General features: G+C 46.5%; 1 protein-coding gene across 2 annotated transcripts in view; it reads left to right on the top strand.

The window, feature by feature from the left end:
- Nucleotides 1–16,530, top strand: part of wnk4a (WNK lysine deficient protein kinase 4a) — a 35,755-nt gene that overhangs the window by 866 nt on the left and 18,359 nt on the right. For both annotated transcript variants that reach the window (XM_080021586.1, XM_080021587.1), the window contains exons 2-5: nucleotides 42–702; nucleotides 13,435–13,607; nucleotides 14,235–14,455; nucleotides 14,669–14,826. In XM_080021586.1, the coding sequence (XP_079877712.1) occupies nucleotides 61–702; nucleotides 13,435–13,607; nucleotides 14,235–14,455; nucleotides 14,669–14,826 (1,194 nt within the window). In that variant the 5' untranslated portion in view covers nucleotides 42–60. The remainder of the gene's footprint in view (nucleotides 1–41; nucleotides 703–13,434; nucleotides 13,608–14,234; nucleotides 14,456–14,668; nucleotides 14,827–16,530) is intronic.

Consider the following 16,530-nt stretch of genomic DNA (forward strand, 5'->3'; position numbering starts at 1 on the left):
CCGTAGCATCCATTAAAGTTTCCCCGTCAAATGTGTTCCAGGCATTGGAACCCCAAAACAATGTCTGAGGTCGAGATCCCGGCACTGGGGTTCACCAGCCTCTCTGTGGACATGGCGGAGGACTGCTTGTCCCGGGTCCCGTCCGTGCTGAGGAGCCACGCTCTGAGCGCGCGGAGGAACTCCTACGGCCTCCACAAAATCAGCGTGGGCATGGACTCCCCCCTGTACAGCGGAGCCCTGTCCAAAGCCCTGTCCTGGTCCACCGAGAACATCCTGACCCTGCCCGAGTCCCGGGCGGAGGACGAGAAGACGGACTCCCCGCCGTCTCCCCAGTCCCCGCGGTCTCCTTCCCCGGTCTCCAGCGTGGACACCAGCCCCATCACGCCCCCCTGCAGCCAGGCGGGCGAGGCCTGGGACCCGATCCTGCCCGGCGCCGCCGTCGCCCAGGACGCCAGCTCGGACTCTGAGGCGGAACTCGCCCACCGGAGCAAGCAGCACAAAGTGTTGTCCCGGATCTCCTTCGACAGCAGGTGGGAGCAGGAGGAGAAGGAGAAGGAGGACGTGGAGACCAAAGCCGTGGCCACCTCCCCGGACGGACGCTATCTCAAGTTCAACATTGAGATCGGAAGAGGGTCCTTCAAGACGGTCTATAAGGGACTGGACACCGAAACCACCGTGGAGGTGGCGTGGTGTGAGCTGCAGGTGAGTAAAGATGGCAAGAGTCGAACCGCCTTGGGTCTCAAACTCAACTAGAAACTCAGTAGAACTGTTACCACACACTACTACAAAACAGACAAAAACACCTAGATAACAGAAATGTATGACCTTATATCTGACTCAAAACACACAATACATCCTTTATATAAAACTTGTATCATGTACACTTGTTGGCAGGTTCCGAAAACTGTAGTGAAATCATTCCCTGGATATATTTTGCTGTATTCGGATATGGAATGGGTTGGCTATAGGGACCCATACTCATCTTTCTCTCCGTTTTCAATGTGACTCTGATTAAGTTGCATAGCCTTTGCCGAGAAAGCCCCACGTAAGACTTCCTCTGAAGTAGATTATCTACAATTTCCTGAGTTGACCTTGGTGTGTGTGTGTGTGTGTGTGTGTGTGTGTGTGTGTGTGTGTGTGTGTGTGTGTGTGTGTGTGTGTGTGTGTGTGTGTGTGTGTGTGTGTGTGTGTGTGTGTGTGTGTGTGTGTGTGTGTGTGTGTGTGTCCTACGCGAAACCCGGCCATCCCGTCAACACTCCACTCCAACTAAGGCCGGCCTGCCTGCCTTGATCCCATCTAATCTCTGTTTTCACCAACAATCTGTGACACCAGCGCCGGCTCACGTGAAAAAGGAGGACTCTACTGGGGGAGGGTGTAGAGGTGATATTCGTACGGATATAGTCAGTCGTTACTTGTTTACAGACTGGTTTTTGGTGACGAGAGACGGCAGAGCCACTGGTAATCTATTAGGTGACTACCAGGAGGTTTTCTGCTAATACTGCACAGGTAGCACTGTAAACCAAGGACTAAAACATAGCGGGTCGGGGCCACCACAACATTTTTTTTTTTTAATTTTCTTAATGGGTAGGTGTTTGTCCATTTGTTATTTGCCACGCAGACATTAACAACAGCCTGCACAACAGCTGCTCGTGCGCTGGCTGACGCGGTGCCGATAGCGCCGTCAAGGGTTTAAAGATTAAAGCTTAAGTCCTCCCTAAATAGTTGTGATACCGTCTGACGCATGATCGTGCCGGCGTCCCGTTGCCAGGTGAACCGACCGAAAGAGTTGTGACCTCCAAACCTCCCCGACCCCAGCGCTACCCAGGCGGAGCGAAGCCACCCCCCCCCCCCAGCAATACGGCTTCATGTAAATGCACCAAAAAAAAAAGGTGAACGTTTTTCCGAGTTCAAGGGTGTCAAAAGCCCTATTCGATAAAAGACGGCCGCTCGGGGTTTGCCGTTGCTGTCGGAGCTCTGCGGGAGGCGGCGGAGCAGCGGTGGCTGGGGATTGGCGTGGGTGGAGGTGAAACCGCCCTGAGGCTTGGGCGACGGTCGGAGCACTTAGGGGACGATCAGCCGGGAGATCCCTCCGGTCCGTCCCCACAGCAGGTGTCTTTTATTTTTATTTTTTTGTTGTTGCTGTGGGGAAGGGTTGAGTTGACACTTTCACTCCCAGGCTCAGAGGGGCCGGTATTCTCACAGTTTTCACGGTTGTGATGACCGGCGCCGGTGTTTCGGCGTCCCCCGAAGCTTCGCGCCCTTGAGTGGATTGAAAGGCCGACAAAGTCTGTCAATATTTATGGATTAGTTAATGACACTTTCCTTTTTTGTTTTCTCTTGAAAACGTCAACGCGCCGTGGACCTGTTGTTGTTGTTGGCTGGGAGCCGTCCTGAAAACCAGTTTGCTGTTTCGGCTCTCAACATCAGGCCTGAACCCAAGTTAGGGCGCCTAATCACTCTTAATAAGCTTAAAGGTGGCCATTGTCGATGAGGATTCTGCTGTGATAAGCCAAACTAAAAGAAACAGACTCAGCTGTGCGACATTTATGAGCCAAAATCATAACACCCCCCCTGCCCAGATTCCAGACTCCAGGTTCCCTGAGCCAACGGTTGCCGACGCTTAAACACAGGCAGATGTGTTACATTGGAGGGACGGAAGCTAAAAGTGTGTCAGGTAGCAAAGCCTAAATCTCTTTTAATGATGCGTGGAGTCTGTAATCTGCAATCCAGGATTCAAACGGCACCTGCTGAACTCGTTTCCCTTTGACCTGACATGCATCCACATGCGCTCGGCTCGCCCGTGTCCCGTGTCGCACCTTTTTTGTTCTTCAGCCGTCGCAGCCTTTACTCACCCGGTTGTGCCATTGTAATCCGCAGGGGTCCGTCTGACCCCTTGGATCGCGGCTATGCTCAATTTTTCACAGTTGGCGAACGGTGTTTTCATTGTGTACTTTCAGGTCGGTGAAGGCACTGGTTGTGACATTTCTGGAAAAAAATAGGGACAAAGTAGGAACCCCTGGATGAAAGTCGCTACCTAGAAACCTTGCCCCACCCCACCAGGCAAGGAGGCGTCCATGGAAGTCCGACTATAACTGCACAAATCATTGCCTCGTCCTGTTTCCTTTGAACGGGCAGAGATCGAATTAACCCGTATTCATATTTATTCAAGAGAAGACGACTCATAATAGGAGGCAATACATTTCTGAAAATTGTTTTGAATAAGCCCTAGATCATTACAGTACGATCTGCATTAATCTACACAATCATTCATAGCATCAAGGAGTGCGGTGGGGTTGCCCTTCCTCATTCGCGGAGCCGGTGGACCTTTTTGGCCGCTTCTTTTAATCCCCGTCTGACGTTCTGAGCGCCGCATCAGTTCTTATATTTCACCTTTCTCGCGTGTCACCTTTAAACAAAACAAAAACGCTACCCTTTTTAACTTGAAACTTTGAGCTAGCCCTTAACCAGTAGGGTCTCCTGAGGTTAAAAATGCATTTTCTGAGACAGACCTGACCAAGATGGCACACTTGGGATGGGCATTTTCATCTTCCTTAGTGGTCGACGACCAACTAAGAAATTCAGTCGATTAGTCGACTAGCCGTGATGTCAGCACGCCCCCCCCACACACACACACACACAACATCCACCTCAAAACAAAAATGTTACCTGTTCATAAATATTATCATTATTTTATTGTTCCAAATAGGCATGTTCTACACTGACCACAACAAGTCTTACCAGAGATGACAAAACGAAAAGGGGCGAAAAATTGCCACAGTCGTAGAGCCGTGGTAAGACGGCTTCCCCCCCCACGCAAAGAGCACTCTGCTTTTCTTTCTGAAACTCTGCAGAATAACGCCGCGCTTCGCTCGGTCACGCCACCGTTACTCCGTCTCGTGAAATTCGTGCTACACTTATTAGTCATGAACAGTTACTTGGAAGTCGGATCAATGCGTCAGTCGACGGATCCATCGGTCCATCGGTCACACCTGTAGCACACCCATTACACAGTAACAGATGAGCACCAACAAAAACGTGTTGAAACAGACAGCGGCCGCATAATAATTCTCTCAGTAACACTTAACCACTCCGCCGCCTATTTTTATTTTTATCATGATTTTGTCTGGTGTTTTGTAATGGTGATAGTGATTCTAAGAGAAGTGCTCAAAACATACGGCAACACCGACAATATCGTGGGCGGGACAGGGATTGCTGACAAACGTATATCAAGGCCTTGTCCGTGTATTTTCTGCTATTTTGGGACAAAATATTTATGTCAATGGAGAGACCTTTTTATGAGTTATTTGTGTATGTGTGTGCGTGTGCGCGCAGCTGTCTTAGCATGGAAGCACACGAGCCCAGTCCAAACATATGGATCACATAATGGCAGCGATAATGGACAGCCAATGAATTGGAGGCGGCGGTGCAGTTTCTGCCGAAGCAGGTGTCCTCGGCAAAGGACACCTGGAAAAAGTCAAATCCCCTCTTGTTATTTTGATTCAGCGTTGGCTGACTTAAGGATTTATTTTTGACTGTCAGATACCGCTTCGTAAGGAAAAAGAGTCAAGGGGGAAACTCTTACGTCATCTCTGTGCCGTAGTCAGAGGTTGGAACCATAAGCGTTATGTTGTACAGTAAGTGTGCTCTTGAGGGAAGGAGGAGCTGGAGGTGTGCGCTGTTTAAGAGTTTTATTAACGTCTATTTAATAGTGCCGGAGAAGCCGTAAAACGCAATTAACGTCTCCCTTCCGTGTCTGCGCAATTTTAGTTTTGAATCATGTCGATCATCAACAACAACAACAACAACAACAACGCGCGTATCTTGTTTTGGCACAAACCGCCCCCCCCCCCAAGCGCCAGTGCTTCTCTCATGCTCGGCAGGGCCCCGGACAAGCATGCCTGTGTAACCTTTATCTGAATGTGGCTGGTGTTCAGTGTCAAAACACAAGCTGAGGGCTCCCTATCAGGCCCTGTGTTGCCAACATCAACACCGTCTCTCTCCTGGGTTCAGCCAGCCCCTGCTTATCGCCACCAGCCGCATGGACTCTCTCTCTCTCTCTCTCTCTCTCGCTCTCGCTCTCTCTCTCTCGGGGGGGCCCGTCCACGCAGCCTCGATTTACACATACCACAGCGTGTCACTTTTGACGTGGGGGCTGTTTGTTGGTTTTTTGCATTAGGCACGTACAGCCCAGGTGGGGAAAGGTCACGGCGGTGTCGCCAACAAATCTCGTTCTGTGCCTTCGCTGACATCCGAACGCCGCAGAGTCGCCGAATGTCGTCGTCCCCCCACGCCCCCGGCCCCGATCAAGTCATTCGTTCTTAGTGGGTCTTTGAGTGGGGGGCTAGTGGTGTGTGCTCCCAAGATACGCAGCCTACGCACTATGAAACTCAAGAGCAGTAGCTTACTGGCTGCCGGTGACATTTTAGTGTCATTAATTGGCAGCATTCCATGCTGTAGTATGGGACATGTTTGGAAATTTGACGTGGGGGGCAGGTAGGCAGGCATATATATATATATATATATATATATATATATATATATATATATATATATATATATATATATATATAATTTTTTTTTTCTCGGTTAAGTTTGTTCCTCATATTCAGGATATCGCGTGTCTGTTTTTGTGGTGACCAGGATGTACCGACGTGTCTATAAGCAATGCATTTGGAAGTTGACATATCCAAACCCTCCAAAAGGCTTTGTTCGTGTCAGCAATCTCATAAAAAAATAAAATTAAAAATTAAAAAAAAAAAAAAGTCTCTTCTCGGCATCATGGTGAGCTAAGAAACACCGTTGTGTGGAGCCTCTCTCCTGGAGGTAGACTCGGTGCCCCGCTGACGCCAACCACAGCCTGAGACATGGAAACAGTTAGTGGAAGAACTGATTAGACGCTGCCTGCCTGCCTACCTGCCAGCCAGAATAACTCCGCTGAGTGTGTGCCACTGACTTTGGTGTGTCATGGTTGAGTCATGACTGGAACCGGCTCCTGGATCAATTCTTTGCACAAGACGCTCCTGCAAAGGGTCCAAGATTTAAATTGATTTTCCAGCTTGTTGAATATGGGTTTCTGGTAACCCATGTTTTATTTGACCATTACTTCATTCGCTTCATATTCTTAGATCATTGTTTTCAAGTGTGAGTTACGCAGCCTTCTCCCCCTTTTGTCTCCGAAAGAATATCCAAATCATAAATTGGAATAAAAACACCCTTAAAGCATTCCGCTGCCATACAACCCCACGGGAGACAGAATCTGTTTAATAAGTTGTAATTTATCTAGGGCACCACTGGAGATAATTAAACCACCGCTTGGCCTTGGGCAACACCATATTAAAGACCAAACAGTATGTTAAAAGTGGTTGGTGCGTTTATAGGAGAAATGGCTTCACCCCACTGGGTGTTTGGTGTTGACATTGCGCGACTATATGCAGCACTTCCTTAAAGGGAAAATTTTACATCTGCAACATGGGCCATATAGAGGCCCCGGGGGCTAACTCTCAAAACAAACGCACAGCCTCTGGTTTAATATTTTGCGCTACGAGGCCATAGTTACTAAGGGAAACTGCTGCCCCACTGGGTAACCTCTGGTCATTAGAGAACCGACCATGTGTGCTGGAGTGAGCGAGACGGAGGTGTAAGGAGTGTAAACGCGTCTAAAGTACGCAATGTGATTCCAGTGCTGGTACTGGACGGCGCGCAGTAATGGCTCAGTCTGTTTGGGCTCTCACACCTTGCAATTCCCAACAACAAACATGTATAATGTGTTTTCTGAGACGACTGCAAATAGTATTTTTATTTTTATTAACTTTTCTATTCCTGCCCGACGCGTGCGCTGGACCGCACAACTTGGATCTATCTTCGCTCTCTGTGGGGTTTCTAAAGTTGGTCCGTGCACCGGTCACTTTATAAAAATGGTCATTGTGACTATTTAGGACACGTCCACAGTGCGCTACTGTGCGTATCAATCCCTCATGTTCTTGCTTTCCCATGACAAGTGTGACACTTGCATACCATCACGTCGTAAACTATATCCGCTCCTCGTTGGCAAGAGCACTTGATAGCACATCCTTGTTCGTCATTGAAACCCTATCCCGCCCCGCCCCCCTACCCCCTCAGAGCCGTGAGAGGAAGAGAAGGGTAAACACAAAGTGGCTCCAAAACATTCAGCCCAACTGGCTTCTGTAAAATGTCTAAATTCGTTCACCTTTTTTGGGGAAGTGCAGAGATACGGGGGGTTTGGTCGGCCTTGTTTGGAGGCCATGGTTGCCAGCGGCAGTGACACGAGCAAGCTCTTTCATTACCTTTTTCAGGCAAAACCTGTGCGCTTGCTGATTAAAACTACAAGGACGGGTTCATCAGTGCAAAAGGAAAATACCTCAGTATATATCATAGTATTGCTCAGGATCAGAGATGTGTTCACTTGCTTGTCTACAACGCAGTGAAAGGCCAAAATTGACCTCGGGAACCGCCCACCACATGTCAAAATTAGGTCCGCGTCAGAAATCACCGGAATTATCCTTTTAAGGGGTCTTGAATTGACCACGGTCAGTCTGTGCGCGTTGCACAAAGTGCGCAAAGCTGTTTCGACCTTCTTGAAACTTTTGAAACATTTCCACAGGTTCATTTGCTCCATCCGTCCATCACTGTGACGGAGCGGAGCGGGCTGTTGCGTCGTCAACACTAGGTCTGGGTGGTGACGGCGTCAAGCCAGAACCCAGTACTAGAACCTCATGGGACATATAACTTTTTTTTTTTATTGAATTGTGATACAGCTGCTCCATAAAAGAGTTGGACTTTAAGAGATCGATGCACACCCTGGTTCCATGGATGGTAAATATAGAAGAAAAGAAGAAACAGTCTATATATATATATATATATATATATATATATATATATATATATATATATATATATATATATATTTGTTGTTTTTTTGACTGGAGTAAACAATATTAGCGCTCTTGACGAGTGAAACACTTATTTGAGTTCACAGGGTCATTACTTTTGCCTGTGACAAAAGAGACGAGATATGATGCACAAACCATAACTAACCCAGTTTTCAACCCTCGTATCTCTTCATCTTGTGAATCAACACATTTTTTTGAGACAAAACTTATCCAAGTCTATACTCCCAGGCATCTTGTGATCTCTCTCTCTCTCTCTCTCTCTCTCTCTCTCTCTCTCTCTCTCTCTCTCTCTCTCTCTCTCTGGTTTATTGGAGTTTGTTCTATTCACACTCCTCTACTCCAGTGATATACGGACGGCCAGTTTATTTGCTCCTCACCCCACACACACACACACACACACACACACACACATACACACACGAGTGGAGAATGTCTTCTCCACTCCCTGCGTCTTTGGCCAGAGATTACCAGAGATCAGTCGAAATGCCTTAAAGATCAGAGCGGGCCCCCCCCCCCCCCCCCCCCCCACACACACACACACACTTTATTTGGTAATTATAATGTATAATTAAAGCACAGAACTGCTGCCCTATCATCATCTTTTATGAGACACTATATCAGCAGGAAAACGTCACTATTTGTGAGTGAGATCATTCGTACAGTAAGGTAATGAAAAAAAACAAAAAAAAAACGAGTGCCAACAATTCTAACACGTGGAAATTGGATGGGATTTTTGTTTTTTTGTCCCACAACTAGAATGTAATAAAACCGTTGGTGGGAAAGGAGCAAGCGAATGATACAATGCTCAATGCTTGCTTTTCAATAAATATGGTAAATTCCCTTTTTTTTTTTTTTTTTTGTCTGGAACCAAAGGCGTATAAAGGGAGGGGAACTCGGTTCAGAATGTGAAGGCTGCAGCCCCGTCCCGGAAAGCGGATGACAGAAAGCAGCCTGTCAGCCTGTCACTGGACGTTCAAGGAAAAGATTCCTTAATGGTGCAGATGTGATCTCAGAACTACTTAACAGCACTTAGGAGATACAAGTCTGTTTTTTGGGGGGTTTTTTTGTTTGTTTTGTTTTTTTCCCCCCTCTCTCTAAGGTAATTCGCCCGGCGCCACGGGTTAAGTTGAGCTGGTCAGAGTGAGAGCAGCAGTCAGAGGGGCGGTTTGATTCCTCAATCCTCATTAGATTAAACGGCTAACCTCCCCTTCGCCCACTTCGTTTACAGGACATGTCAGGTTTTCGTTGGACGGAGCACACTGGCAGCATAGTTCTAAACCTGTGCACATCTGAATGGCGCGCTGTGCCAGCGTGAGTGCGTACGTGCAGGGTCAAGCCTCTGCACTGTGTGTCCCTCAGTCCGGACAGGACCCCATGCCACGGTGACCTGATTTAGCTCCCATTCTAAACTGGGTCCAGGTCCTTGCGGCATGTGAACTGAGGTCAAACAATTTTTATTTTTTATTTTTAATCCGTCCAGGTTCACCCCTGGCTTGATTATTATTATTTTTTTTCTTTTTTTATTTAAAGGCCCCGCCGAACTGTGCTCCGTCGCCGGGTGGCTTCTGAAGGCCCGATTCAGCACTCGAGCACCGATGTCTCTGGCTTTTCTTTTTGCACTCGAGCATCGTATTTCTCAGCAAAATAATGACATTTTAAGAAGGTAAACAAAACAGCTCAGACACAACAACAGGCCATTCTGTCTCCCAAATGAGTTCTACAGCCTATTCAGGGATAAATAGAGTGGATAATTAAACAAAACTGAACAATCTGTACTTTAAGTTAAGTGTTAACAACCCCAGTACTGGTTACTGCGCTTTTCTATACGGACGTTCAACTCCACGTCACTTTCGTTGCGGACCAAACTTGAAAACGCTCCAGAAGAAGTATGCATCTGGAAAATATTTAGCAGTCCCTCCAGGATTACGCAATTCTGCGATCGCATAATTCAATGCAAAATAAACCAATCAGCGCATATTATGCGAGGGCTCCCAGTTTTGACCAGTCCCCGCACCTTTAGCGCATTAACGGGTCCAATCAAACGCGGGTTCGTCATTTTGACCAATTACTGAACTTTTACTGCGGAAAATGGCCCAATCCAACCACACGTCAACAAACTTTTCTGCCCCCCCGGCCTGTCAGCTTGTGACTGGAATTCCGTCCCTTTTTAGTCAGTGAGCCAGATCATTTGGCTTGCTTCCAACTTGGCATCGCAGCAAACTCCGGTATTGCATTTCATTTGAAATCTGCATAAAACTTCTTTAAAACTTTTATGGTGATACATTTAATGCACTCCATTTAACTCTCCATTTTATGACATTTTATATAGTTGAGGTTAAATTGTTATTTATTTATTCCCTCATTAAATGCTGCCCGGTAAAGTGTGTGTGTGTGTGTGTGTGTGTGTGTCCCCTGATACCACATTCTGTTCTCACCATTTGACATGACAGAAATCCTGTTTGGCGATATGATAATAAATAACCGTCTGAACTTTCACATTAAAGCCCGAGAGTACACCTAGTTGGGCGCGAACGTTGGCCGCCGCACTGTATTTGTCTCCCAGTTGTCATAATAGGGGCACTGTCAAGGAGTTCGTAATACCAGAGGCTCATCTGCCACCATCACGGATTATGTAACTCCCATTTATGTGGCGCGAGGCCCGGGCTTTTCCAGTCGTAGCTCTGCAGACCCCCAAACTCTACATACCATACCTTTCAGGAGAATAAGTAAGACAAAGTTTCTAACCTGAATCAATATTTGATCTTCTTAATGAACTTGAACTTGAACTTTATGTTGTGATAATAGTCCGAATATTGTTCAGCTTTATACATATGTTGGGGTTAGGGCATATTTAAAAATGTCACTATGTAATTCATACATAAAATCATAAACTGCAGCTGTTAGTTTATTGATGGCGTGGAACTGAATAGTTGGTTGAATTCTCCTCCAGATCACACAGTGCTGGGTTGAAAGTGTTTTTTTTTGGGGGGGTTTTTTGTTTGTTTTTTTGTTTGTTTTTCTTATTTCCTCCCACGACTTGACATTATGATTCATTTCAAGCTCGGGTTGTCGAATTGAAATTACATTCACATCCAAATAGGCAACCCCCTGATCCCTCAGTGGAAGCCACTGAGAATGTTGTCCAATCCAGTCACCCACCCGGCGCACTGTCTCACCTCGATGTCACTTAAAGAGCGAAGTACGTGAATTGGTCGCTGGGTTTCCTCCTTTTTATATGTCACCTTAAGATATTCTCACAGGCTTTTCGTTTGTTTCAACCTGTCCTCGTGCCGTGTACAACAATAATATCCAGATTCCCGGTAAACCCCACTGTAAGCGGAGGCCAACTGGTGCGATGACGTCAAAGGCAAATGGAAAAGCTGGTAAGCCCACTGGTCTCTGAATGTTTCCAGCCGGGGAAATCGCGTTCTCCTCGCTATACTTTATGCCGAGGCCTGTGTCTTTTGATTCCAGATAGAACTCAACCAAAGAAATCACATTTAGTGGAATTTGTCAGAAGTGTACGTTATTTAAATGGCCATGTCAAGTCTCCCGTGATGTTGGAACATGCGGTGTCTCAGCTGCCTGTCTTATGTATGTAATTGGACCGGCCATTAGCGGCACGAATGCCTTGTTTTAGGTGCCTTATTTTCTTGTGGGTAAAATGTGATGACTGAAATTGGCCCTTGTCACACGCATTGCTATTGCATAACAGTGAATATGACTACATAGTGTACATAGAGTTTTCTATTCATAATGTTACTGTTGCGGGGTCCACGATACCTCGCCCTCCCTTGATTTCCTTCTTGTAAGAATGCCACTCGCATTATCACATTCAGCAGATTCCGGATAACAACGCGACGGTGTACTAAATACCGCTTTCTTATCAGTCGAAGATCGAATTGATGTTCCCCTCACATTGTAAAATGTGTATATACTCTTGGTCAGGTTGGGAGTTGGTCAGGTTGGTCATGAATCCCTCCTCCACTGAAGTTGCTAAAAGCTTTACGCAATATCCTTTGGGGGGCGGGGGGGGGGGGGGGGGAATAGTAATGTTTTCGTGATTGCTCTCGGTAGCTCTCTAGTAAATTCTGTGGTTTTTGGAAGTGCTAGGGTTTCCAAGTGGGCAGGCCAGCTCTGCGCTGCAAACAAACTTGTCTCAACCTGGACATCATGGTCAACTCTCCAAAGGACACGGAGGCCCCAGAGCTGCATAAACACACAGTGATTTATTCTACGCTGGGTGTGTTTGGCACTCTCTTTTGGTACAGAGTGACTTAATGTTAAATTACTTTGTCTGTAACCCACCGTCCCTTTGCTCACAAACCCCATAAATGACAGCATTCAGTTTAAAGAAATAAACTTGGTTGTGCCTTGTATACTGAAACCGACAGTCCCAGTTAGTCACAGCGGTCCTCACATGCTCTGTGTGGGATGGTATTCTGATGTTTGCTTCAGGTTTCAAACTTTTTTTAATTTTTTTTTTAATTTTAATTTTTTTATGAAAGTCGCCTCATAGCCCTCACAAAGGACATACATATGGCGCGCATAAGCCCCAGCTTGTAACCGACGGATCAGCATCGACCAAAATTATTTACACCAAATGCAACCCATACGGTCCCACGTGTAGAGTTTGAGGTCAGGGTTTCACGAGCAACGACAGCTCGACAGGTGACTGACGTCGGCAAAACGGGAGCGACGGGGGCGTCGTGTGAGTCGAGAAAGCGACGGGGCCTGAGACAGTCCGCCTCCTGTGTTGCTGCAGCAACGAGGCATGCGCCGAAGCAGCACTATGCTCCAAGCGACGGGGGGAGAGGGCGAGAGGGGTAGAGAGAGAGACAGAGAGAGAGAGGAGGGCAGGAGTAGTGGTCGACTTGATTGTAAACATAAACATATGGACAGTGTTTTTCCCAGAAACCTTCCTCAATGCCGGATTCATGGCTGCGAGTTCTCTCAGGAGTTTTCCACTCGTCCGCCGCCACAGGCATAGTTCCTCCGAGCCGAGCTAAATTGGTCCATTCATTTTGCGGGGCGCCCGAAAGGGAAAAAAATTAAAAAAATAAAGTTTTAGTTCACTGGCCAGGATTGCAGTGTTTGGTAGAGGTGGTTTTTTTTTTTAGTTTTTTTTTTAGTTTTTTTAATACACGGCTTTGGGAAACCTCCTCCTTGGGTTTGTAAAGTAAGAGCTCCCCTCGTTGGATTATGTAACCAGAGGGTCACCCAGATGGATGAACTTGTGGTTTCCAAGCCCCACAGCAAGGTCATTAGCTGAAGTTACTGTGATTTGTCAAATACCCACCGCCCCACACACACACACACACACACACACACACACACACTTATGCTGTTATTATCGCTGCCTTTGTACATAACCATCACACGTGCCCTGATAGATCCACACCACCAGTTTTCATTTTTAATTCCATGCTGATGTTTTTTTGTTTTTTGGGGGGGGTCTCTTGAATTTTCGATCGCTTGTTTCTCGTTGAGCTGACGGGGCTTTGTCGCGTCGCCTCTCCCGCAGACGCGCAAGTTGACCAAGGCGGAGCGGCAGCGGTTCAGCGAGGAGGTGGAGATGCTCAAGGGACTCCAGCATCCCAACATCGTGCGCTTCCACGACTCCTGGAAGTCCACGGTGAAGGGCCACAAGTGCATCCTGCTGGTGACCGAACTTATGACTTCGGGAACCCTGAAAACGTGAGCTCTCTCTCTCTCTCTCTCTCTCTCTCTCTCTCTCTCTCTCTCTCTCTCTCTCTCTCTCTCTCTCTCTCTCTCTCTCTCTCTCTCTCTCTCTCTCTCTCTCTCTCTCTCTCTCTCTCTCTCTCTCTCTCTCTCTCTCTCTCTCTCTCTCTCTCTCTCTCTCTCTCTCTCTCTCTCTCTCTCTCTCTCTCTCTCTGGCAAAGTCTTTCTTAAGCATGTCCTCAAATCACAATCTCCTCATGGGGAATGGATCTAAATTCACCATCGGTGGCCATTATTTAAAATTATAATATTATAATATTTAAAATGTTTAAAATGCATGCCTTTGTGAGGAGGCTTCACATTTATAATTTATTTGTAAACATCTTTTCAGTTGAATCCCTTGCACAAAAAAAAAAAAGTATATTACAGGTTTTTAATATCCTGCTTGTTTCTGTTCTGGGATTAAATGACGACAGAAAATTGTAAGAATAAGAATTGCAGTACGGTTATTCACCACTTCAAATTTCAACTTTCCCTCAGCTGTCAAAGTTTAAGATGCATGCATGCACGTCTCCCTGAAAGCCTCCTCTTCCCCCCGCTGTTTCGATGCGTTTGCGCTTATCCCCTCCGCTCGGCCTTCAGGTACCTGAAGAGGTTCAAGGAGATGAAGCTGAAGCTGCTGCAGCGCTGGAGCCACCAGATCCTCAAAGGGCTCCACTTCCTGCACACGCGCACCCCTCCCATCATCCACCGGGACCTGAAGTGCGACAACATCTTCATCACCGGCCCCATCGGCTCCGTCAAGATAGGAGACCTGGGCTTGGCCACTCTCAAAAGTGCTTCTTTTGCTAAAAGTGTCATTGGTAAGTGTCATTGCGTCGTAGCAGTTCCATACGAAGGCGGAGTCTGAATTAACTTTTTAACTGCTTATAGTTATAAATATGACAAATGCCATCATATCCTCGTGGTACCCTCTTGATTTCGATGGGAGAGAAAAGAGTATCGCACTAAACTAGGCTCTTAGAGTGGTTGGAAAAAGCTGAAGCGACCACCGTCCCCTCTTCTCTGCCCAACAGGAACGCCGGAGTTCATGGCTCCGGAGATGTACGAGGAGAAGTATGACGAGGCAGTGGACGTCTACGCCTTCGGAATGTGCATCCTGGAGATGGCGACCTCTGAGTATCCGTATTCCGAGTGCCAAAACGCTGCGCAGATCTACCGCAAAGTCACGAGTGTGAGTCTGTGTGAGTCTTGTGTGTGTCTCTTTCTTAACATGTCGTTAGTGTAATTGCCCCCATGTGTCTCCCTCTCCTCCTCTCGCATAGTGGAAATTGGGATGATCAGGATATCTGCGATGTGTGCGTCGCCGAGTTATTTCCATGGATACCCCGGAAGAAGCGGGGCAGCTTTTGGGGAAAACTAGGCTCATTTTTGTCCATTAAAGTATTAGTTTTTGTCCGCTACAAGCTGTGGGTGCAGAGCCATGGCGTAACCCAACCGGGTTTCTGTGTTGTTTTTTTTTAAACATGCAATTACGATGCCTCACAGCAGATGTTTGACTCACTGATTGCTGCTCATGGATCTTGTTTAGAAACACTGGCCCTCTGTCATGCTCATTGTAAAGTATTCATTTTTGCGAGGACTTGTTGAATGGAAAACAGATTTAACTACTAACATTTAGGAAGCTCTCTCTAAAGGGCTCTCTTAAAAAAGTTCAGAAACAAATGAATGCTAATTATTTGTAAAGAGGGCGACTGCAAATAAGGAGCCTTTACTTCCAGCTCCAGATGTCCATCTGTTTGGGGCTTAAGAGACCCTGAATCCCAGCCCAGTCTCTACTTAAACTAAACTGATTGCTGGAGCGGGGTCATTTCTCAAATATTCTGAGAAGTCTGTGGTCATTTACCTCAGACGGTCCAGAAGCATGATCCTTTTGGACTGTTATTCGTTTTAATCAACACAGTAGTTGCTGTGGGCTGCATCACTGAGCGCTGCACATGCGCCAGACCTAAAGTCACGGTCGGCGAGGAAATAACAGAGGGTGGAATTAAAATCACAAATCACTCCTTTATTTATTAATTTATTTATTTTTTAAGCGCGACCGACGAAAAACAAATTTGGGCCTGACGTCTGCAGAAGGGAGTGAGATGGTGATAACGCCAGGTAGTTAAGAGCGCGTACAGCTCCCGAACAGATGGGGCAAGGCGCCGGTGGAGCTGAACACCGCCCATCTATTTCTTAATGTTACATTTACAGACCAAAGAGCCCAGTCATGGCTTTCTGGAGAGTTTTCCTGGCGTTGGTCTTGTCCATAAAATGTAATTATTATAGATAGCCACGCATGGGGTTTACAGAAACACTGAATTACCGGGGTCATTAGTCGTTTTGGAATTTCTTGGGCTGGGATGTGCAGGAGCTGAGTAAATGCATTAAGGACGCCCGCTTTATATTTTAATCACGGAGCAAAAGGGAATTATCACATCAAAATCCATGGAGGAACAGAAGAATGAATTGGCGCCAGATATTAGAAGTTTAAGACGATAAAATCAACACATCAATTATATCATGCTTTTCATATGATAGTGGAAAATGAAATCAACGTGATCTCCTTTGGGAGACACTACCAATTACATCATTTGACAATCTAGTTGTGTTTTTTTAATTTTTAGTTTTATTTTTCAAGTGTTTTCCAAAATGAACATAACCGCAAATTTGTGCCGTAATACATCATCGGTCATTTCGCCTCCATTGGTTTCCCCTTTAAACTGACCACTTTGTGCTTTGTCTCTTAAATAGAAAGCAGAAAGGCAAACTGTAATCAAAACAAACGTAGAGGGTGGGTCGTGTAACAGGCCAGGCTTAAAATGTGAAAACCAGAGCATATCAGCTGCTGTGGCCTTTATTTGCAGGGCGTATAATTCTGACATTATGAATTTTA

Source organism: Zeus faber, assembly GCF_960531495.2.
Source record: "Zeus faber genome assembly, chromosome: 20".
NCBI classification, from domain to species: Eukaryota; Metazoa; Chordata; class Actinopteri; order Zeiformes; family Zeidae; genus Zeus; species Zeus faber.